The 23,525-nt window shown below is 48.6% G+C and overlaps 1 protein-coding gene across 2 annotated transcripts in view; it reads right to left on the minus strand.

Moving 5' to 3' along the window:
- MAPK7 (mitogen-activated protein kinase 7) overlaps positions 1 to 23,525 on the minus strand; it is a 79,410-nt gene that overhangs the window by 24,908 nt on the left and 30,977 nt on the right. For both annotated transcript variants that reach the window (XM_078652556.1, XM_078652555.1), the window contains one exon: positions 123 to 1,387. In XM_078652556.1, the coding sequence (XP_078508682.1) occupies positions 123 to 1,387 (1,265 nt within the window). The remainder of the gene's footprint in view (positions 1 to 122; positions 1,388 to 23,525) is intronic.

Consider the following 23,525-nt stretch of genomic DNA (forward strand, 5'->3'; position numbering starts at 1 on the left):
AATGCCCTAAACATGAAGCGAAGGCAACTAGAAGTTGAGGTAGTAGGAGTAGGGGACTGCACTGTGTCCGTCCTCCCCCACACAAAGATATGTTGCTATGAACAGAATGAGAGGGCTCTTACCTGAGACTTTGACAGTTGCTGGGTCACTAAGTGGATATCTGGACTGCTGACACTGGGGGTTTTATGGGAGGCGATTGATGCAGTTGGCTGTTGGGCGAGACCCTCCAGTTGGGAGAGTATACCAGGGTGAGAATTGGCACTGGGTGGGCATAGAGGTGTGGCATTGAGGCTTTGTGATGGTTCCAAGCTGGCCTTCTGTAGATCAGGGTTCTGGAGGAAGGCTGATTGATCTGAAATATGTGGGTTTTTTTCATCTGTAAGAGAGACTTTGGGGGCATAGGTGCCCAGGCTGAAGACCCCTGCTGCCTGTAGCGCTGCAACTGGGATGGTTACAGCAGCAGTGCTAGTGCCTTGAGGTACAACAATGCAGTTCTTAGCAGCGTGCGTACTTTCCTTGGCATGCAGAATTGGCTGTGGCAATCGGGCAGCAGGAGGACCATTCATAGGCCAGTCTTTGGCACACTGGTTAGCTGGCGCTGCCTGGTTCACATTTGTCCAAGAATTAAGAGTAGTGGCCCTGAAATCCGGGGGAAACATCGGCCCACAACTGTACTTCACACCAGCATCAGCAGAGACCTGGTTGGATGTTGGTAGGCACTGTGGTTTGGGAGGCAACATCTTGTGGCACTGCGTGGGAGGGGCAACTGTCAAGGGGAATGCTACAGGTTGTGCAGGGAAATAGTGGACCACATTAGTGCTGGAACTGGGGACTGCTTGTACCAAGGTTGCTGGCAAGGACCCCAAAACTGGGGGGCGGATCACCTCCTTATCTGGCACAACAGAGACAAGAGAGATGCCCTGAGTGCCTGTGACTATCTTCTCTGCAAAACCCAAGAAGCGCACCGGTGGCTCCTGGACCTTGCCTGGTGGTTGCAGGCCATTAGCCATGCCACTTAGGCGCAAGATCTCCTTCAGACAGGAGCCATTTTCCAAGGTGGGGGCGGTCTGGGATTTGCACTTGGATGCACCTAGCCCTGCTGGAGCACCACTGGCCGCTGCAGGCTTACGGTTGGATGTCGCAGTGTGGTTCTGGTCAATCATTTTGCTCCAACGCTCTAGCAGGTTCTTGTCATTTTCACTTAGCATCAGCCCCCCAAAACCAGTCGCTGATCGCAGCTCTTTCCGCTCCTTCTCCTTCCGTTTCCTCTCCCGCTCTTTGGCCCGCTCATGTCGTCTCTTCCGTTTTTCCTCACGCTCCCGCTGCCGCTCCTGGGCAGTCACTGGTTTCTTAAGATCCTGTGGTTCTGGGAGGGCACTAACAGAATCTAGACAGAAAAAGAAAGATTAGGGATTACTGGGATTCAAAGTAACAAGACAAAATATCATCATACATAAAACAGCGAGGCAAGATAGCAATGGGCGAGGAGATAAAATGCCACACCTTTTAAATCCTTGGTCTACCTCCGATTAATACGTTTGTATTATTGCTTTATTCTAAGCAAAACAAATGATGCATGGCTTACAAGGAAAGGTCTGCTTAGATCAATTGTTCAGTTTTGAATATGTTTGCAGGGCAGATGCCCAAATAAAATATATTATTTTTATTAATGTACTATAATGTACTGAAATATCTTAATTAACAATTCATTATGTCTTTAGCGTACATTCTGCAATTTCAGCTTTTACTATAAATTACAATGACCCAACTCAAAAGCAACATTATAAAGGCAGATATTTACAAGCAATGGTCTCTCTGAATCCTGAAGCTAAAGACGCTTTGGTGAAAAAATAATAAAAGTTGCATATCATAGTTCAACTTAAAAAAAAAAGGAGTTAAAATTTGTCTGGGTTTCGCTTTACCATAAAAGCTCATGATCTGCCATCCTGGATTTGGTCCAACACTAAAACAAATTAGTTCATTTCAGATTCTTATGTCTGAGATGGCTTCCATAAAAAAATACTTCTGAGTCCTTAAGTGGGTGCAACACAATTAACAACGTTGCATTCCAAAGACAATAATAATCCTGGAATAAGCTTCCTATGTTGGCAAATTTTCTAATATAATCCTCAGTAGTCATCCAACAAATATATAAACTTCCCCAGTCTTCACTGTGCCTGGACTGATCAAGCAATCAGATCCAGATTTAAGCCTAACTGCTTGGGCTACGAACTTTGATGAATGACACAACTTACACTATAACACTACTTTGAAAAGAATCAAAATCTACTCTTTCTTTAAAATAATTAAGTTCGAAAAGTAATACTTTCCAAAGCGTTTGATACAGAGCAAAATGAGATGCCACTGTATTGAGCATCATAATCTATAAAATTCTCTCAGTACGGACAAAAACTTTAATATTGTACATGTTTTCCAATGCTAATTCCCCAACAAGTAGCAGGAAGAGGTCATACAAAGCTACCTGTGCCTCGGGATCACCTCCATCTTCCTTCTGGAAAGCTATCAAGAAATTGTTGTCTTTTCTTTCCACCGCACAACAGGACTTTGGTTTAATCAATATTGATTACCAAACAATTAACATGAATTCCAAGGTAACCATTTTCAGTATACTTCGAGCGAAGTATAGCGTATCAGTACTTAACCACTTGCATAGAATAAGCGACCACCATCTAATTGATCAATCTTGGATGAAAAGGAATTAAAGACACAGACACACTCTAGCAGGGAAGTCACCCTAAAAAAAGGACTGGCGCAGGGCACAACCGTATGCAAATTGCCCAATAGGAATCTAAAAGGCAGCCTAACACAATCTTTGTTACCTCAACTTGGGCCCAATTATTGTAGTGCAGGTTTCTTATGACCAATAGCAAACCAGGCATGCCAGTCATGATACACCAGATTTGCTGTCTGTCCCACAATATGTCCATATCCGCTAAATTGAAGGTAGCAAAGATGTTGATATTGATGTTTCCCATTAGCAAAGAGTATCAGCCAACAAAGTCACCAGTTTTATTATTAGACAGAACAGAGGAATCTGTGAATTCAAATTTGCTTAATTTAGCTAAAGACCTTTCAGAGAAACATGTATGATGCTTTTGAGGAAATGAAGGCTGCACAGTTGAGTTTATATGGAACTGCTGATTTCAAATAGTTGGAAATTAACCTCCAGAGCACAACAACTGTCGCTATCCCCTTCAATGTTTCTAAATTTTTTAAAGCTGGGAGTAACACTCTAGTCATACAAAAATAAAGTTCATTAAGTTACAAATTTCCTCATATATAGGAGTCCATTTAGCTGGAAAACTAAACTTAAAGAGACCATTCAAAGATACCACATTAAAATTGTACCAGGTTATTCCGACTATCTTGGCCCTTATAGTCATTAACAAAAGTGTGTGGGCATATTACAGAACCCCCAACATATGTGCCAGTAGGCCATCAGTTACTGTGAGACTTATACCTCCAATTAATTATAATCTGGGTTAAAGAAGAAACCTGAACATACAAATTGGTAACTATAAATGGATTCAAGCTTTTATGCAGATAATAGGTCTACTCCATCCCAAGGCAAATAGCGACCATCACAAAAGATGATAAAAATAGGATCATTTGCTTTCCATGAAGTATGGCCCGCTTTTAAATGACTTGGTAGTCTTTCAAAATAAATAAATCCATGAAATGGATGGCAACCGAATATCTAAGTCTCCTGAAAAGGAGCAGGGTATGACTACCTAACATGTGTGTGGTTATTTGTATAGCGTGAACCTAGGGATGAACAGGTGCAAAGCAAACATACAGTCAACAATTGATAGGAAAGGTAGCTGGTTATTGGATTGTCACTACATTGTGAAGTACCGTACTTAAAAGAGGCAAGGCTTCAACTCTTTACTATACTAGAGGAGTGCTGGAGCTGTCCTAATCAATTCAGGGATGTTGTTCCAGATCCTGGGTGCTGCAGTGTTATGTGATCATGTGCAGTGGGACCCTTGTGGTCCTCAGCGGGCTCCTTACAAAATTACATAATCAGTTGGGAGTTATCTGGGTGTGGTTAATAAAGTTTATGACGTAGTGTGTTCAGTTAACGGTTGCATGTGGAAGAATAAAGACGTTTGTTACAGAGCTCCTTGTGTGGCATGGTTATTTGCATGCTCCAGACCTGGGAGGACGCGACAAATGGCAACGAGTAGGAGTACATGCCCGAAGATAAAAAACTGCTCTCCCTGAGAGTTTGCTAAGGTCCAGAAGACTAATTGTGAGCGCCACATGCATCCCAAGAAGCAGTTAACGGTTGGCATAAGTGGAGTCAAAGCACTGCTCTAGCTCTTACAACAGTACAAACAAAGTGGTCCTAGTTTATAGAGAACAAATAAAGACAATCAATAACCAATAAAAATTGATTGTCTTTATTTGTTCTCTATAAACTGGGACCACTTTGTTTGTACTGCTATACTGCCCAGGTCCCAGCGACTTCTTGGGTTGACCCGTGTTTTTATAACACTAGCTCTTACAAGGCCCTCGAAGAAGGTGAAGGTCCTACTGGTAAGGCTGAAAGAAGAGATACTGTGCCACAGCGTAACACCATCGTCCATACAAAGCAGAAAGAGTAAAAGGCAGCGACAGCCAGGTACAAAGAAGCGCTAAAGGCAGCGACAGCCAAGTGCGAGAAAGCACTACAGGCAAAGACGAGCAAGTGCAAAGAATCACTAAAGGCAGCGACAACAGGTATGATGCACAAAGTGGAGCAGTAATGAACATGTGCATGAGACAAAACCGTTACTCACAATTAAGAAAAAAGATGGCACCGTACAACATCAGCCAGCCTGGACGTGACCACCCAGATGTAAGCACACGGCGAAGGCTTACAGAAGGTGCAGGTCCAAGTGAGCAGCGACTGACGTCAGGACAGCATATGCTCTCGTCAGTAAGTCCCAACACAAGTTATGATGCTGCGGTGTTTCTGAAACCGCCACTCGACATTACAAAGAAACCGAATATTGGCACTAGATAGACTCGCAAACATTTTACCACTGGCCAAAAGGTGAGGTCCGTGATGTGACTGACAACTGCAATAATGCTAGCGGGGTGCGGTCGGGCTGAGGAGGGCATTGGCGGTAATGAGGGTATAGGAAAGCAAAGCATATACATCTAGTTTCTGAATTGCACAGTGCGAAACCCAAAAACCTGGGATTATTCCTGGCTTCCTCACTTTACCAAACTGTGTGACCCCTTATGTTCTTTACCATCATGTGTTGAGGCTAAGGTTACGCTTGTGGAGCTTGCGTAGCTCGAGCGTGCTTTGTTCCTACCCCTTCCACGCATGCTTCCGCTCCCTTTTGTCATGTTGGGCAATGCGTGGGTTTCGTCTTGATTTGGGCTCAGAGTGTGCACCATGTCCCTGTGTGCGCTAGGATCTCTTCTTTGCCCAATATGCGTTTCTCTCTTGCTTACTCTTGCATCCGTAGTCTCTGGACGATCAGTTTTTCCAGTCTGTTTTCCTGTTCAACGGACTACTATCAGTTGTCCCACCCAGTGTGGTAGTTAGTGATGTCTTGAACTGGGCGCCCCCCGGGGGAGGTTGGTTTTGACTTTGCCACATAATTTCTTCTATAATCACTGGCAGTTGTGCTAATCTATCGACCACCTCCTTACATGAACATATGGTAAAATCATTAAGGTGGTTTGTTAGAATACATGATCAGGGAATATAGTAATTAATTCCTGAGACTAAAACTCCCATGGTGTTAAGTAAATCCACTTGAACATCCATTTTATTTGCATGATGCCTGAGGGCCATAACTGTCACCTGCATAGAGTTAGAAAATGCAGCCCACATGTTTGTGGAGTTACTCATGAGTTGCGAACATCTGTTATGTTGATCGACCTGCACAGTTTGGTTTATTTCCCCCTCCCCCCCCCGGGAGGGGTTGTCCAATCACCCTTCCTAGTCTCGTCGGAGAAGTTGGGGGTGGGGGGGGTTAAACTCTTTAGCACTGCTGACCTTGAACGCTGAGAAGGAATAAAGCCTAGTCTGAGAAATCTTCGGTATGTCAAAAATGTCAGAGTCAATCCTATGGTGTTGGACAGTATTTATCACAGGGTTATGCTGAGATTCTACAAGTTCCCTCCCCGCTGGTGCTGGACTTTAAAAAGTCTGTAATCTTTGAATTTTTGGGCTGTTCAATTAGGTCCTTGATCCCTTCCATGGTTTGATGTACTTCCAAAATATCACTGCAGTGTGGATTACCTGCTGTGTGTAGACTGCTTTCTAGGCTACTATTTGCTACAGAGGAGCACTTCAGTATTGCACGTTTGGCCGTTTTGATGCTACTTCTGCTATAGGCTCTTGCTTTCCCTGGTTATTGGCTGGCACTTTGCCTCTTAACCTACCAGATCTCATTTTGAGGCGGGTTGAGTAGTGTTGTAGTGGTGGCAGGGGAATTGATGCTGACAGTAGAAGTGGTAGTGCAATCCACTTATCAGAAGTATAGAAATTATATGGGCAGCCAACTTTCCGAGTTCACACACTGTGGTTTACCGCTGTTCTATGTGCCGAGTCTAGTTGCTATCTATTGTTCGAGAGAGTGGGGCACGGGCAAGCATGTGCCCTGACTCTAGGCTCGACCTAACAAGCATTGGCATAGCCAATAGGTCGCGCCTTTGGGACCCTATAAGTATTTAGTTATGCAGCACAATATCCTTGGTGTAACAACATCAACTGTTGCATGGCTAAACACTTATAGGGTCCCAAAGGCGAGACCTATTGGCTATGCCAATGCTTGTTGTGTATATTTATCAGTTTGGCTTGTTATTGTCTCTGTTCTGTTCCTTGATTCTGGATGTTCCTTTTCTTTGTTTTACAATATAGTTACAATTTATTGAAAGGATAGAAGGTGTGTTATAAATTACTTGTGCTTCTCTGTACTTTTGCTGTGTAATCTTACCCATGTCATGTTGCTGGAGTCTTGGGGAAGTTGCAGGTGCTGGGATGCCGAAGTAGACTGTTATTTTTAAAGATGCGCTGATTGAGACTGATGGTTTTTATATTGCCCACTTAAACCAAAACACCGTCTTCCCTGCAACCGCAGTGTCCTTTGTTTTGTGAGGCTTAACAAATACATTTTAGTGGAAAGTGGTAGCCTCTTTCACTACAGATATCATCAGATAATATATACTTAATGGAAATGAGCTGGTGATGAGGACATTCACCAGTGGTAGACCAACAACAAGTGTACTGGAAGATCTGATAGTAAAAGGTGAGAGAACAAACATAAACCTGATAACTGAAAACTGGGTTTAGGAGGAACATTAATATCAAGGTCAGCAAATCAGCAGTTTTAGTATTTAGCAACAAAGTGAAAAGTAGTCGAATAAACAATACTTCAGTGGAGAAGCAACCAAAATATTGTTACTTAGAGATATGGATCACTGTAAATGGCTCTGTTGATGAGCAATGGGCATATTTGAAAGCAAAGTTTGCTTCGCTTTCATTTTTGCATAAGCGCACTTATGCTGTGTGATGTTATGCATGGGTATGTGATAATGCATGGAATGCTGAAGTTTCTGTACTGGGCGTAGCCGTGCAGTAAAGTAAAAATCGGAGGGAGAATGTAGCAGTAACCGAACTGTGGGTGTAACCTAGGAGCCTAACATAAAAAACAGAACAACTCTCCTATCCGAAAGGCTGCAGATTCCTGTGTGAAGACCCTACCCTCCAAATAACACAAACATTCTGCTAAGGTTAGAAAACACAGAGGTGTCAGCATACGCTGGGAGGTCTCAGCATCTCCTCATGAGTAACTGTGGGCACGGATACCTGTTATGATGTGTGTGAAGCACTAATGAGGAACCTACACGAACAAGAGAGCAGTAGTGAGACTAACAAGCAGTGAGACAGCATGCCAACTTTCTGCCTTGCTCCTATGACCTAATAAACCACATAAAGGACTATGATTTCCATTTGCGAGGAGCACTTTCCTCCTGGTTGCAAAAACAAAACACAGAGACCGCGTCATCTATCAGAAAGGTACCCATTCCGATGGCAAGCACACATTTCTATGACACCGTACCGAGATTATAAATTAATTACATTACTCGTCACCCCTGCTCTGCTTAAACAGGAGGTTTGTTTCAAGGCGCTACTCTGTCACACATTTAGCGGCTCTTTGTGACACTTCTGCCAAGATTCTCAATGGCTAGCTGCTCCGACATTGACTTGCCAATGAGCACCTAGGATGCTGTCAGGCAAGGAAAACAAGTAGACAGTTAGTAGGCTCTTTTCTGCCAAACCCTGCCCCGGGGAGGACAGTAAGGGAGGCTACCTGGAGAGAATGGCTGTACGAAGAACAAATCGTGAATCACATAACTGAGCTGTGAAACAGCAGTCGTTGACAGAGTTCCTCAGAGGGAACTGTTGTGAAGACAAAGAAACTTTTGACTGCTTTGCTGAGGAAGAGAAAACAAAGTTGCATGGATTCACGTGATAATGGGAACAACCTATAAAAGTGGAAATGCGGAGGCGTATGGGCACACACTAGGAGAGAAAGGGTGTTTTAATATATCTGTGCTCCCTTTCCTACGTTTACTCAAAATGCTGGAATAAACAACGAAGAAAACAAAAGGCGAAATACTGAGACACAGAGTGTAATCAAAGGTTGAAAAGGCACGGGATCAACATGCGCGAACACAACCTGTGAAAGTGCTCTAGGGAAAGGGACCTGACAGAAACAATGCAGTTTAAACATGTGGGACAGAACATGACATTTCAACATCAAAGACCAGACAGAAAAAGTAACGGCCGTGAAAGCGAAAGTGATCCCGGGGGAAGCACGTGAGTGGTGCGCGCGCAGCAGTAATCCCGCCATATGGCGCCTCTGCTCAAGCGCGCCCGCGCACACGCACTGCAAGCTGTAGCCGGCTGTAGCATTTTTTAAGCCCTTACTTAAAGTCTCGCCAGTCTACCGCAAGCGCTGGGTCAGGCGAGACCTGAAAACAATGTGGATACCAATGACTTCATGAAAACTAAGAATGCACTGTGATCAGCACAGCATAAGCACCACACCCAAAGTTCCACATCTCACAGGTAGGTAGGTACCAGTAAAGGCAAAGCTTGCATTCATTTAGAATGCACTTATATTGTTAAGTGCACAAACAAGGAATTATGTTAACACACCAATTCCGGGGTGGTTTCATAAATGAAAACATGATTATCAAAATAGAATGCCTCCCTTGCAAGATTAAATATTAGTTTACTAATAAAGTAAACACAGATTAGCGTAGTGTTATTTAAGAGCATGTTACTAAAAAATAAACAAATGGTAACTTTATTTTAAAGGAATCCAATAAACCAACCACCATGCCTCTCTTTAAATCATACTAAGAGAACAAATGTAATAAACATGGCAAAAGAACAATTTTGACGTTATTTCAAGGATACACAAATCGGATTTTTACATTAAAGGCGAACTATAAAAACATGTTACATTTGCAATAATAACTAAACAGGAAAAAGAATTGTTCATTACACACACAAGTGGTTAATGTGAACAAACAAAATCATCACCACATTAATTTACATAGTGCAGCGCAGAGTGACAGTGTTTTAAACAAGCACTGGCAAAGCCAATAATTTGTGCCTTTATAATGTGATGAGCAAGTTTTGAGGTTTGCCAATGCTGGTTTAGAAAGTATTGTTAAAAAAAAGAAATACTAGGAAACAGCAAACACATATTTTAGAGTACCTTGAAACTGAACATTGAATTAAATATTTCCAATCCTTATAAACAGCATGGTTTGTTAGTCAAATACATTCCACACAGGAAACTGACCAGAATTAATAAACACTGGCAAAGCCAATAGGATTTGCCTGTGTGTTTTTATTTTCATTATGATGTATAGTATTGGTTTGGTATGCTACGGTATAGTATGGCATAGCATTGTATAGTATAGTATGGTGTGGTATGGTTTGCCATGCCATACATTATGGACTGTCATTGCATAGTATGGTATGGTTAGAGAACAGGTGCATTGTTCACGCCGGTATTGGAAATGTAAATATATGCAACCTGTGCAGTTACACTGCACATCTGTGGCAACAGGGATCCTGGGGCACCAAGGCAGTCAGGGGTCAATGGGCTCCAGTTGCATCAATTGGAGTTGTACTCCACTTGCGTCTTAGGGCAACGGTACTACTGGATCCCCAACTGGATAACCAAGTACTCCTCTCCAAAACTGGACTCTCTCAGGTTAGCAAGACAGAGTAGTCTAAGGTTTGCTGAAGATGGGGAGGTTAGTTAGACATTCAGTATCCAGTTTACACCGTAATACCAGCTAATAATATCAATGTACCGCCAATGCTTTACTTTATACAAGAAAATAACTTTAATACACACACACAAAATTATTCTACACATAAAACTAGAATACACAGCGAAAACCAGAAGTATCGACCACCCTTTAGGCCAGAGTTCTGACCGCAAACAGTAATATAGCGCATAGACACTAAGCACTATAAAAAAACAGTTAACACTGCATTAAACAGGTCACGTTGCACAGCGTTACCCTTCAAAGCTATAGCAATAGTACCAATGTTATGTTATGTTATGTTAAATTGCTTTTGTAAGGCGCGCAGCTAACCAACAAGGGTTTCCCGGCGCCGGCCAGGCAGGTAATAAGCGTTGAGATTATTGGTTGAATAGCCATGTTTTTAAGTTCTTGCGAAAACGTGCGAAATTTGTTTCAAGCCGGAGAGATGCGGGCAGAGTGTTCCACATAGTAGGACCGAGAAAGGAAAAAGAACGGCCTCCCATCCGTGAGAGTCTAATCCTGGGCACCACACATTTTCCCTGAGTAGTGGACCGCAGTTGTTGCGAAGGATAGTAGGGTTGGGCCAGGGACTGCAGATACTGGGGGGCAGTGCAAGACTTGATCTTAAATAAAAAACGTAGTGCTTTTAACTTAATACGACTTTCCAAGTTACCAGTGATGGAAGTGAATTTGGAAATTCGGCATAATAATCTCGCTGCCGCACTTTGCACTACCTGAAGCTATCGCACTATGTCTTTATTGGTCCCTAGATAGAGGACGTTGCCATAGTCCATTCTTGAGGTCACAAGTGCTTGGACCACTGTTTTCTGGGTAGAGCAGGGAAGCATCCAAACCACTTATCTCAAACCATAATGCTGTACAGAAGGTCCATCAATAGGTAGGATTGAATTAAGCAGGGATTGGTCACAGAAAGCTCGATATTGCATCTTTTAAACACACATCAGATTCCAGGGATGTTCCTGGTATGATCTGTACAGAAAAGGTAGTAGAGCCTGAAGGTTCTCTGAGTTGAAGTAGGTCTTCATAAACTCTTCTTATCAGACATTAGGTCAAAGAAGAGGCTACTTACATGACGGGTACCAGGAAGGAAACAGTTCCAATTCTAGAGGAGGCTGGAAACACCAGTGATGGTAAAGCAAGGTTGGGTTGTACATTAAACCAGTAAATAGATGGCTGAAGGTAGAGGATCAGGAAAGGGCAGGGTCAGGGTGAGATCATGGACACATTTTAATACTAGACTGAGTACATTATAGAGTGGGTTTATAGACTAACCAAGACAAATATACAAACAAGTACAACATTGTGCAGACTCAAGTTGAGATTTGGCACTCTATATGTATAGGAACATGCCTTTTATAGCACTGAAGACAATTTTTGAGGATTTTGATGACTGAAACATTTGTTTCTGGTGTATTTTGCCACAACCCCTTATTTCTTACAAGTGACTATTTTGGAAAATGTAATTACAGTATCTTTTGAGAATTGTACCACCAAAAACGGACAATATGCGAAGTCCTACCCCAAAACCTTTGTTTACGTGTGAAGTGAAACAGCTCATGGACTGTGAATGACAAGCAATCTACTCAGGAAAAAGATAACAAGGCTGAAGTGATCCAATGACCATGGGCGTCCAACTCTTGTTTCTACTTGCCACAAACAAGTGAACAATTCCTCACATCTAACATGAATATTTGTGAAATATGGTTGAATATATTTGGAATGCTTAAACCTCATTTGTTCACATTTGTTTTCATACTGGATATCCAGGAAACCTGCCCGTTTCGTGGGCTACAAGGACCCCATTTCAACAATGTAGAAACAACATAGTATCACTGTTCAGGAGAAATACAACGCTGAAGTAAGATAACATGTAATGAAAGTACAGGGAAAGAAATGGTGGCAACCGAAAAAAGGTTAAGAAAAACGTGTTGTTTCTCATTTGACTGCAGAATACATTCAGAGCATAGAGATTAAGCTATAAAGGATGAAAATCCACGTTAGTCAGCTCATCTGTAACACTGATGAATGTCTATGCAACAAAAAGTGCTGTAGTGTACAAAATAGTGCACTACACCCCAACAGCAGTGAAAGGACCTGCTGGTGATTTTGTGAGCTCATATTGCCATTTGACCTCTTGCTATAGTTTCTGTCCAGTCATAGGTTTCAAATGTTTTACCGCTTATTCTTTTAACGGTATTCGGGTTTCAGCAGTTGATATGAAGTCAAATGTGCCTAGTTAAGCTACTGTCCCACTGCCCAAAGCAACAGAAGTGCTCACCTTTTTTTGGCGAGGACACTGCTCTGGGTTTGCCAGAAGTCTGGATAGGGGTGCCTGGTGACTTGGCACAGACTGGAGTCCCACAAGCCCGGTGTCAGTCTACCCTCATACCCGCAGATGACGCAAAAGAGGTGGGGGTCTGTACCACATGGCCAACTGGTCACAGTCTGGATTTTGTAATAGCAGGGCACCTATGAGGACGGTGCTACGTGCTACTAGTACAGGACAAGCAAGGGCAAAGCTAGAGAGTATGCAAATTCTGGGGCAGGAAGCAAGTGTTCAAATGGTAAGTTCTTCAACAGGGTACTCTTCCCCATCTATTCATGGTAACTTGAAGTACCCACACACCCTCACAGCACAGGGGAGGGGTTAGGGGCGAAGCAGTCTCATCTTCAGTGATAATATGAAGCTTTCCAGTCTCCCTTGATATTGAGGGGCAGCAAGTTTCTTTGTCTTGAACAGCTTTATTGCTTGGCCCATAAATTTCAAAATCTTTACAGTCGGCTCCCTTTAATCTTCTCCCGGGCCCCACGAGACTATTTTCAGTCAGAACTGCGAAATTAGTGGTGTTTCCTCAAAAAGTTTTAATGCACCAAATTGCTTGGTTTGTGTTTGGTACTCTGGGCCGTCTGTGCTTTGTGAGAAATCAGCCTGGATTTGCTCTGTCATGGGCAGGGCATGTCCTGGAAATGGTGTGTTGTGTAAGAGTACAGGAAGAAATGAATCCTCACAAAACACAGTGACGTGGTAACATTAATGCAGGCCTGTGCCTTATGGCTGATGTGCTCAAACAAGGTTTGATCCGAGTTGTAAAGAAAAGGGGGGGGGGGGGGTCGAAGGGCGTTTACTGGACATCGACACTTGCAGCAACTGTATATATAGCATTGTAGGTTGCCTCCAAGGGCACGTATTTAATTAATTTGAATATGAAGAAAAACAGATAGTGGGAGGCCTGGCTGATACTCGTTACTCTAATAAGGGCTAATCTAAGCGACCTTGAACAAACAGCAAGGTTTCCCAATACAATGACGGGAATCCTCTGGAACGGTTTGGGCGTATACCACATTGTGGCCAGCTTCTTTCATAACTAGCAGCTGGTTTCAATGATGGACTCCCGGAATCGGTTTAGTAACTTTACGATAGGCTGGGTTAAGAGGCGATGCTACCTTGTTAATGCTATGCATGGCTGCCTGAGTAGCCTGCTCGGATGAAGAGAGGAACATTCCACATATTATCTATATTATAATATTACAGAGATGTGGCAGGCAGCTGTGAGGTACTCCCAATGCACCGTCTTTGAAATATTTGATGAGGTTACTGATTTCCGTTCAAATTGCATGTTGACAAAACAAGTACTTGGGGTTTTCAATATCCATGTTAGAGTGAAATCCGCTTATTAAACCGCATAACAGGCGGTCGGCCACAGAGTACCAAAAAGATTTAAATTCTAAAGATAATGAAGGGAAGATACATTACCAGAATACAGAAAGTGTAAGTATATCTAGGATGAGGGCGAAGTGGGCTACAAATCCGGGCACATATGTGTTGTCAAAAGCCGTTGCCCCCTCAACCCACTACCATGCCAAAATGTTGTCTTATATGTTTTCTTAAACCCTACACGAAGACCGCAAGACCGCGGTGCAAGGTAGTAAAGCATACAGCTCTTCCACGGCGCATCTCTTTCACTATAATTTAGAGTTATACTTTCTAGCAGAATTGACCTTAATGTCCCCAAAAACAGCACAGAACATGATTTAAAAAAAAAATTACGTTCTATATAGTGCAAACTAGAACCAAGGGAATCGGAGCGCTTTACATTGCCACCAGTTACATTACACACAGCTTCGTGGGGAGATTAAGTGATTTGCCCAGAATGACAGGATGTTGAGCCAACTCCAGAACTCGAACCTGGTTTCCCAGTTTCAAAGTCAGAAGCTTCAGTCGCAATGACACATCCTCTATGGATCCACAACGTCAACAGAGAGCATCTCAATGAATATTAAAATTATAAATATCTAAGTTGTGAACAGCTCATGAACTACTTCAGCAACAGCGGAGGCTACCAGTCCTTACAATACATTGACTTGTATCATCAAGGCTCTATTGGTGGAGCTTTAGGTCTTTGCAGAATTGCTTTAGCTCCTTGTGACTGTAGTCTTCCATTTTCTCTTTCTGGAATTCTGTGCTCATGGTCGTAGTGTGTTTTTCTTGGTAGTGAGTGAATCACTCTCTGTACGATCTGCGTGGGCTCGGATCCCGGCGCTTGCCACCAATGTTAGAAAGGCGACCCCGGGGGAGGCAGAAGATGTCTGACTGACCACCCCTAGGTCCACCTCTCCTTCGAGAAGTAGCCGAGCGTTACCGAGAGGCCTCCTGGGTGAGGGTCCTCTCCTAGGATCGTACAGCAGAATAATCACAACACTACAGACGGACACCACACCAGAGGTCGGGATCTTAAGCTTTTATAGGTAATAAAGGTTGCTGGTTCTTGGCAGTATATACAGGCAGATCGAAGGATCCGTAAAGTCTCGTAAAGGGGGGTAGGGTAGCGGGACAGTCTCAACTCGGGTGGAAGAAGGGATACCCTACGCACAGCTCTCAATCCTCGAGCTGGGGGGTTCCGAGAGGTCGGGCCGCGGCAGCGCCAGCAGGCCCTCAGGCTGGTTTCAGCAAGGTAGGCCGCGGCAGCGCCAGCAGGCTCTCAGATGGTTTCAGCAAGGTAGGCCGCGGCAGCGCCAGCAGGCTCTCAAGACGGTTTCAGCAAGGTAGGCCGCGGCAGCGCCAGCAGGCTCTCAAGATGGTTTCAGCAAGGTAGGCCGCGGCAGCGCCAGCAGGCTCTCAAGATGGTTTCAGCAAGGTAGGCCGCGGCAGCCCCAGCAGGCTCTCAAGATGGTTTCAGCAAGGTAGGCCGCGGCAGCGCCAGCAGGCTCTCAAGATGGTTTCAGCAAGGTAGGCCGCGGCAGCGCCAGCAGGCTCTCAGATGGTTTAGGTTACCGGAGATGAGTTCGTCTGGTGTCGGCCGTGACAGCGTCAGCAGGGCTTCCAGTCCAGGATACCACTGATGTCCTAATCCAGGGCTGGCCCAGATATAGGACTGGAGTCCTTTGATGTCCGGACCCTCGCGCCTGGGGGTCAGAGGGGCCGGGAGGATGGTGTCCAGACACCCAGCAGGGGGGTGGAGCCAGCGCCCAGGGAGGCCGGAGGGCGATCGAAACCAGGCGCCCGGGGACGGCTGGAGGGCCATCGAAACACCCTTTTCTCCGGGATCTGTCGAGTGGCCACTCGACCACCTGGGTGGATCTTGGTGCCTCGATGTCTGGGCTTCGCTGGGGCCTGGGCCGGGGCCGAGGCCACGTGGTCGTGACGTGGTGGGCCCAAGATGGAGTCGGGCGCGGCCTCGTGCTTAGGTCGTGAGGGGCCCACGATGGAGCCAGGTCGGTAGTGGGGGTCCGGGATGGTGGCCGGACCAGCAATGTTGGGGCGTGCAGTGTCGGGCAAAAGGGCTGCCCGATGCTGGGCGGAGGGCCGATGTCGTCCTGGGCCCGCCATGCGGGAGGGGTAGGACCACGCCATGAGGCCGGGTCCAACACGCGTCCCCCCCAGCTGAAGGCAGGGGAGAGTCACCCATCGTCTTGGGGATTCTCCTCGCCGAGGCGGAAGAATCGGGACAGGCCGTCAGCATTGGCGTGGTCGTTGCCGGGGCGATGCTCCACAGTGAAGTCCATCCCCTGCAGCGAAATGGACCAGCGCAGCAGTTTCGGGTTTTCTCCCCGCATCTGCATCAACCACCGCAGGGGCTGGTGGTCGGTCTGTACTCGGAAGTGGGTGCCGAAGAGGTAGGGCCGGAGCTTCTTGAGGGCCCACACCACGGCGAAGGCTTCCCTCTCGATGGTGGTCCATCGCTGCTCTCGTGCCAGTAGGCGTCGGCTGATGAAGGCCACAGGCTGGTCGATGCCTTAGGAGTTAACTTGGGACAGTACGGCCCGATGCCGTGCTCCGAGGCGTCGGTTTGGACCACAAACTCTCTGCTGTAGTCGGGGGCCTGGAGCACAGGGGCGGTGCACATGGCAGTCTTCAGAGTTTCAAAGGCTGCCTGGCACTCGGGGGTCCAGTGCACCTTCTGTGGTAGTTTCTTTGAGGTCAGTTCTGTGAGGGGCCCCACAATGCTCCCGTAGTTCTTTATGAATCGCCGATAATATCCGGTGAGCCCCAGGAAGGCGCGGACGGCGGTTTGGGTGACCGGGGGCTCCCAGGCCCGGATGGTGTCTATCTTTGGTTGGAGGGGAGCCACTTGGCCGCTCCCCACTTGGTGTCCCAGATAGGCCAAGGGTCCGTGACCTATCTGGCACTTACCGGCTTTGATGGTGAGTCCGGCCCGCCGAAGGGCCGTCAGGACTGTCCAGAGGTGGGTCAGGTGCTCATCCCAGTGGAGGCTGTACACTGCAATGTCATCGAGATAGGCGGCGCTGTACTCCTCTAGACCGGCCAGCACCTGGTTCACTAGTCTCTGGAAGGTTGCTGGTGCGTTCTTCATGCCGAAGGGCATCACTTTGAAGTGATAGTGGCCATCTGGTGTCGAGAAGGCCGATCGCTCCTGTGCACCAGGGGTAAGGCCAATCTGACAATACCCCGCCGTGAGATCGAAGGTGCTGAGATATTTGGCGGCCCCTAGGCGATCGATCAATTCATCCGCCCTGGGGATGGGATGGGCGTCGGTCCTGGTGACGGCATTCAGTCCCCTGTAGTCAACACAGAACCGGAGCTCCGGAGCTGCTCCGGGGGTGGCGGCTTTAGGGACCAGGACAACGGGACTGGCCCAGGGACTGTTGGAGGGTTCGACTACCCCCAGAGCTAACATCTTGGCCACTTCGGATTGGATGCAGGCCCGAACCCGGTCGGGCACTCGAAAAGCTCGGTGTTTTACAGGCGGGCTGTCTCCTGTGTCTACATCGTGGACACACCACCGGGTGACCCCCGGAGTGAGGGAAAACAGATACGCAAACTGCCCCAGCAGCTTCCGGCAGTCCTGTTGCTGCTCTGGGGTCAGGGAAGAGGAGAGCGTGACCCCTTCGATGGAACCGTCTTTCTCGGTGGTGCGGAGGAGATCTGGTAGGGGTTCGGAGTCGTCCTCCGCTCCGTCATCGGTCGCTAGCAGCAGGCTCAGTTCAGTGCGTGCAAAGTGTGGCTTGAGCCGGTTAGCGTGCAGAACCCGGAGGGTGTTCCGGGGGGACTCCATGTCCACCAGATAGGTGACTGGGCTCTTGCGCTCCACCACTTTGAAGGGCCCCGTCCATTTGTCCTGGAGGGCACAAGGTTCGACCGGGGACATGACCCAGACCTGCTGGCCCGGCTCGAATTCGATGGACGAGGCGTTCTGGTCATACCAGCGTTTCATCTCCTCCTGACTAGCCTCCAGGTTGGCCTCGGCAAGTTCCCGGAACTTCCGAGTCTGATTGCGGAGGGTCAGGAGGTACCGGTAGACATCAGGTGGGGCCTCTCGAACTGCTGTCTCCCAGCCTTCCTTGACCAGGCTGAGGGGGCCTCGGACCGGGTGTCCGTACAAGAGTTCAAAGGGGCTGAACCCCAGGGACTTCTGGGGTACCTCTCGGTAGGCGAACAGGAGGCAAGGTAGCAGGACATCCCATTTGCGCCGGAGTGGTTTTTCTAAGCCCTTGATCATCCCCTTCAATGTTCTGTTAAATCGTTCCACTAGTCCATTTCCTTGGGGATGATACGGGGTGGTGAATTTATAGGCGACCCCGCACTGTTGCCATAGGGACCGCATATGCTTCGAGATAAAGTTGGAGCCTCGATCACTCACGACTTCTCGGGGGAAGCCGACTCGAAGAAGATGCTCATGAGGGCTCGGCCCACCACGGGGGCTGTGATGGTTCGGAGAGGAATGGCTTCGGGATAGCGGGTAGCATGGTCAACCAGGACGAGGATGAAGCGGTGCCCCTGCGAGGTTCGAGGGTCCAGGGGCCCTACGATGTCTATCCCCACTCGCTCAAAGGGGGTAGTCACCACGGGGAACGGCTGGAGCGGGGCTTTGACTTTCCCCCCCGCTCTTCCCGCTGGCTTGACAGGTCGGGCAGGTCCTGCAGTGGTTATGCACATCGGTACGCATTTTTGGCCAGAAGAAATGGGTCACCAGGCGGCTGTAAGTTTTGTCCTGCCCCAGGTGCCCGGCGAGGGGCACATCATGTGCTAAGTTCAGGAGGAAGTCTCTGAATCGGAGGGGGACGACCAGTACCCGGCCGGCCCCTAGTTCAGCAATCTTTTGCTCACTGTAGAGAAGGTCGTTGTCCCAATAGATCCAGTGGGACCCCGCGGGGTCTCCAGCTGCTTGGGTAGTGGCTTGCTGTCTAATCCCCTCGAGGGAGGGGCAGGTTTTCTGTTCCTGCCGGAAATGTTCACGGGTGGGGCCACCTTCTTGGCGCCATTGAGCGAGTTCTGGGAGGTGGTCGAGCTCGGTGAGATCTTCTTGGTCGGGCCCTTGGGGGCCGTGTTCGGGGTCGGCGTCCTCGGGGACGACGGGCGGCGGAGGGGCAGGCCACTCCGGCTCCTCGGTGGGAGCTTCCCCCGCTGGGGGGGAGGCTCGGGCGGTCATGGAACGGGTGGTCGCACAGACCCACTCGGGAAGGCCTAGCATCCCCAGGTGCTCTCTCCGTTCGACGCTAGCCCAGGGGGAACTTTCCAGGTCGTTCCCAAGGAGGCAGTCCACGGGGGCATCGTCGCGGACAGTCACTTTCAGCACGCCCGACACTCCCCCCTCACTCGAAGGGGATGCGGGCCATCTGGCACAAAGTCTCTGAGTTATCTGCGGACCGGACTGGACACAGGACGTTAGGAAGGATCTGTTCCGGGGTCACCAGATGGCAGCGGACCGCTGTCACGCTGGCCCCAGTGTCACGGAGGGCTTCTGTCCGGCGTCCATTGATGGCGACCCACTGGCGATATTTCTGGGTGTTGCCGGGGATCGGGCCTCGGGGGATCAGGTCGTGAGTACCCAGGCATGCTAAGGTCATGGCGGCAGGCTCCCACTCGGCTTGCTCGGGGTTGTCGTCCTCCTCCTCGCTCCTTTCTTCACCCAGGGCAGCGGCTGCGATCTGGCGGGTTGGGGGACCGGTGGTGCCGGGTCGCTGATTCATTGGGCAGAGAGGGTCATTCGCATAATGACCCAGTCGCTGGCATCTGTGGCACGTAACGTTCGGGCGGGGCCCCGGTCTGGCTGGGGGGCCCCCTCTCTGGCCCAGGGCTGGCGACGTGGATGTAGGGGAGGACCCCTGGGGGACGTCTCGACCCCGGCTCTGGCCTACTCCGCCGCCTCGTGGTCGGTGGTTCCCCGGGGATCCCCGGCCGTAGTCTCCCAGTGGACTCCGGGGAACTCTGGTGCTCATCCATCTATCCGCCTCGACAGCGAGTTTTCGTGGCTCAGTCAATTTGCTGTCGAGGAGGTGTTGCCGGAGTTCGATGAAGCAATTATTGGACAGATGTTCCCATAGAATGAGGTCGATCAACTGCTGGAAGGTGGTGACCTGGCAGCCTCTGACCCACCCCTCGAAGGCTCTGCTGTAAAAGTTCACGTACTCCACCCACGTGGTACCGGGGATTTTCTTGCAGTCTCTGAATCGCTGCCGGTACATCTCGGGGGTGAGCCCGTAGCGAGTGAGGAGGGCGGTCTTCATGTGCTCGTACGAGGTCATCTCGGTATCAGGGAGCTCCAGCAGGGCGTCCCTCCCTTCGTTGATAAACTTCCCCCACAGGCCGGCGCCCCAGTCCTTGAGGGGTACTCGATGGGCGGCCACGGCGACCTCGTAGGCTTTGAACCACTGTTGGATGTCGTCGTTCTTATAGTACTCTTTGACGACATCCTTGGGTATGTGTACCTTCGGGTCCAACGGCGGGGGTGAGGTCTTACCCCCGGCGATGGCAGACTCGTTTGCCTTGGCTTTCAGTTCCATTTCTTTGAGGACGCGCTCGTGCTCGAGCATGAGTTTTTTCTCCTCGAGGGCTAACTTCCTTTCTGCCAGTTGGATTTCTCCTTCTTGTCTGAGTCGAGCAAGATCCAACTCGTGGAGCCGGTTCCTCTCTCGTTCTCGGGCGTCTTCGTGGGAGAGGGCCGTGTCTGGGTTTGCGGGTCTCCCTCCCGCTGGGTTCGTCTCAACCTCCGGGCCTCCGTTCGGGCCCGGGTTATCTTCACTCGGGGGTGGTGCCTCGCCGGCGTCCACCGAGGCCTGCAGGGCCGATTTAAAGTCTTCTTTGGTGCTTAAGCCAGTGGTAGCGATGCCTAGGTCTTTGCAGAATTGCTTTAGCTCCTTGTGACTGTAGTCTTCCATTTTCTCTTTCTGGAATTCTGTGCTCATGGTCGTAGTGTGTTTTTCTTGGTAGTGAGTGAATCACTCTCTGTACGATCTGCGTGGGCTCGGATCCCGGCGCTTGCCACCAATGTTAGAAAGGCGACCCCGGGGGAGGCAGAAGATGTCTGACTGACCACCCCTAGGTCCACCTCTCCTTCGAGAAGTAGCCGAGCGTTACCGAGAGGCCTCCTGGGTGAGGGTCCTCTCCTAGGATCGTACAGCAGAATAATCACAACACTACAGACGGACACCACACCAGAGGTCGGGATCTTAAGCTTTTATAGGTAATAAAGGTTGCTGGTTCTTGGCAGTATATACAGGCAGATCGAAGGATCCGTAAAGTCTCGTAAAGGGGGGTAGGGTAGCGGGACAGTCTCAACTCGGGTGGAAGAAGGGATACCCTACGCACAGCTCTCAATCCTCGAGCTGGGGGGTTCCGAGAGGTCGGGCCGCGGCAGCGCCAGCAGGCCCTCAGGCTGGTTTCAGCAAGGTAGGCCGCGGCAGCGCCAGCAGGCTCTCAAGATGGTTTCAGCAAGGTAGGCCGCGGCAGCGCCAGCAGGCTCTCAAGATGGTTTCAGCAAGGTAGGCCGCGGCAGCGCCAGCAGGCTCTCAAGATGGTTTCAGCAAGGTAGGCCGCGGCAGCGCCAGCAGGCTCTCAAGATGGTTTCAGCAAGGTAGGCCGCGGCAGCGCCAGCAGGCTCTCAGATGGTTTAGGTTACCGGAGATGAGTTCGTCTGGTGTCGGCCGTGACAGCGTCAGCAGGGCTTCCAGTCCAGGATACCACTGACGTCCTAATCCAGGGCTGGCCCAGATATAGGACTGGAGTCCTTTGATGTCCGGACCCTCGCGCCTGGGGGTCAGAGGGGCCGGGAGGATGGTGTCCAGACACCCAGCAGGGGGGTGGAGCCAGCGCCCAGGGAGGCCGGAGGGCGATCGAAACCAGGCGCCCGGGGACGGCTGGAGGGCCATCGAAACACCCTTTTCTCCGGGATCTGTCGAGTGGCCACTCGACCACCTGGGTGGATCTTGGTGCCTCGATGTCTGGGCTTCGCTGGGGCCTGGGCCGGGGCCGAGGCCATGTGGTCGTGACGTGGTGGGCCCAAGATGGAGTCGGGCGAGGCCTCGTGCTTAGGTCGTGAGGGGCCCACGATGGAGCCAGGTCGGTAGTGGGGGTCCGGGATGGTGGCCGGACCAGCAATGTTGGGGCGTGCAGTGTCGGGCAAAAGGGCTGCCCGATGCTGGGCGGAGGGCCGATGTCGTCCTGGGCCCGCCATGCGGGAGGGGTAGGACCACGCCATGAGGCCGGGTCCAACACTGTCCTTGCCGAGCTGTAAAATGACAAAAGCCATTTATCACTCCAGGCACAGTATTACAGTTTTGAATTGGTAAAATACCAACTCAAGCCAACCTGAAATGAGTAAAAAGCAACCCCTGACACAGTGTTTCGCTCTAATTAGAGCTCTTCAGAGAGGTATAGATTTGTCCTGACACAAGGGAGCACCCAGTATAAGTCAAATCAAAACCCTTTCAGGCATAGAGTGACGCATAAATTATGCAAAAAAGGAGAGAACTCTGGGTAGTTCTCCAGTTTAGGTGGAAAGCAGCTCCTGTTAGAGCACTCTCAACACCAGCAACACTCTAGATCTGCTCACCTCAAATATCTGTTTTTCTATCAAAGTCTTTACGCATAGGATTAGCACGGTGCTTTCCACGCCGAGATAGAAAAGGACAAAGTCTTTTGCCATTTCTACAGCAAATAAAGCTGTAATACTGTGCCTGGAGTAATAAATGGCTTTTGTCATTTTACACCTCGGCAAGGACAGCACTGTGCTAGTCCTATGCTTAAAGACTTTGCTGTAGAAATGGCAAAAGAAACGTTGACGTACTTACTGGTCCAAGTCCATTAGGTCTTCTGGTCCCAAGACTTATTAAGCCTTCCTTGCTTGTACCGGAGACACTTTATTTATAACAGAATTGGACGGACGCCATTATTACCCTTTGTATATTGTGCGCATATTTGTTTGTTGTCGTACCACTTATGTACAAATGACACTTATCCACTTATGTAACCTTGTCACTTTAACCACTCAATTTTATGTCACTCATGTCATTTGATGATTTTTTTAAACTGACAGCCATATAAGAATATATGATCTATGGAACAAGTAAAAATGGACCTTGCTGCCAAAATCATTTAGACTATCCATTCAGATTGTTCTCACATGATTAAGACTTCTTGACCTTAAAAGCAGTTACCTTACCCTCAACCATTGTTGCTTGTTATATACATACCCAGGTTCTGAGGGACACAGGGTCACCCCATTGCGTTTTACCATATAGTTCTCTGCAGCAGCCCAAGCAGCAGATCGAGAGGCAACCAGAGGGGAAGCATCTCTTTTACAGAGGTAAGTGCCGAAGCCCACCCCTCCCCAGAGCTATAAATGCTGATGCTGAATTTGCATGTCCAGACCTGGGATTTAATGCAACATGTAGAACACAGGAGATAAAACAAACCCTTCTCAATGAAGTCCGCTCTTAGATCT

Source organism: Lissotriton helveticus, chromosome 7 (genome assembly GCF_964261635.1).
Source record: "Lissotriton helveticus chromosome 7, aLisHel1.1, whole genome shotgun sequence".
NCBI classification, from domain to species: Eukaryota; Metazoa; Chordata; class Amphibia; order Caudata; family Salamandridae; genus Lissotriton; species Lissotriton helveticus.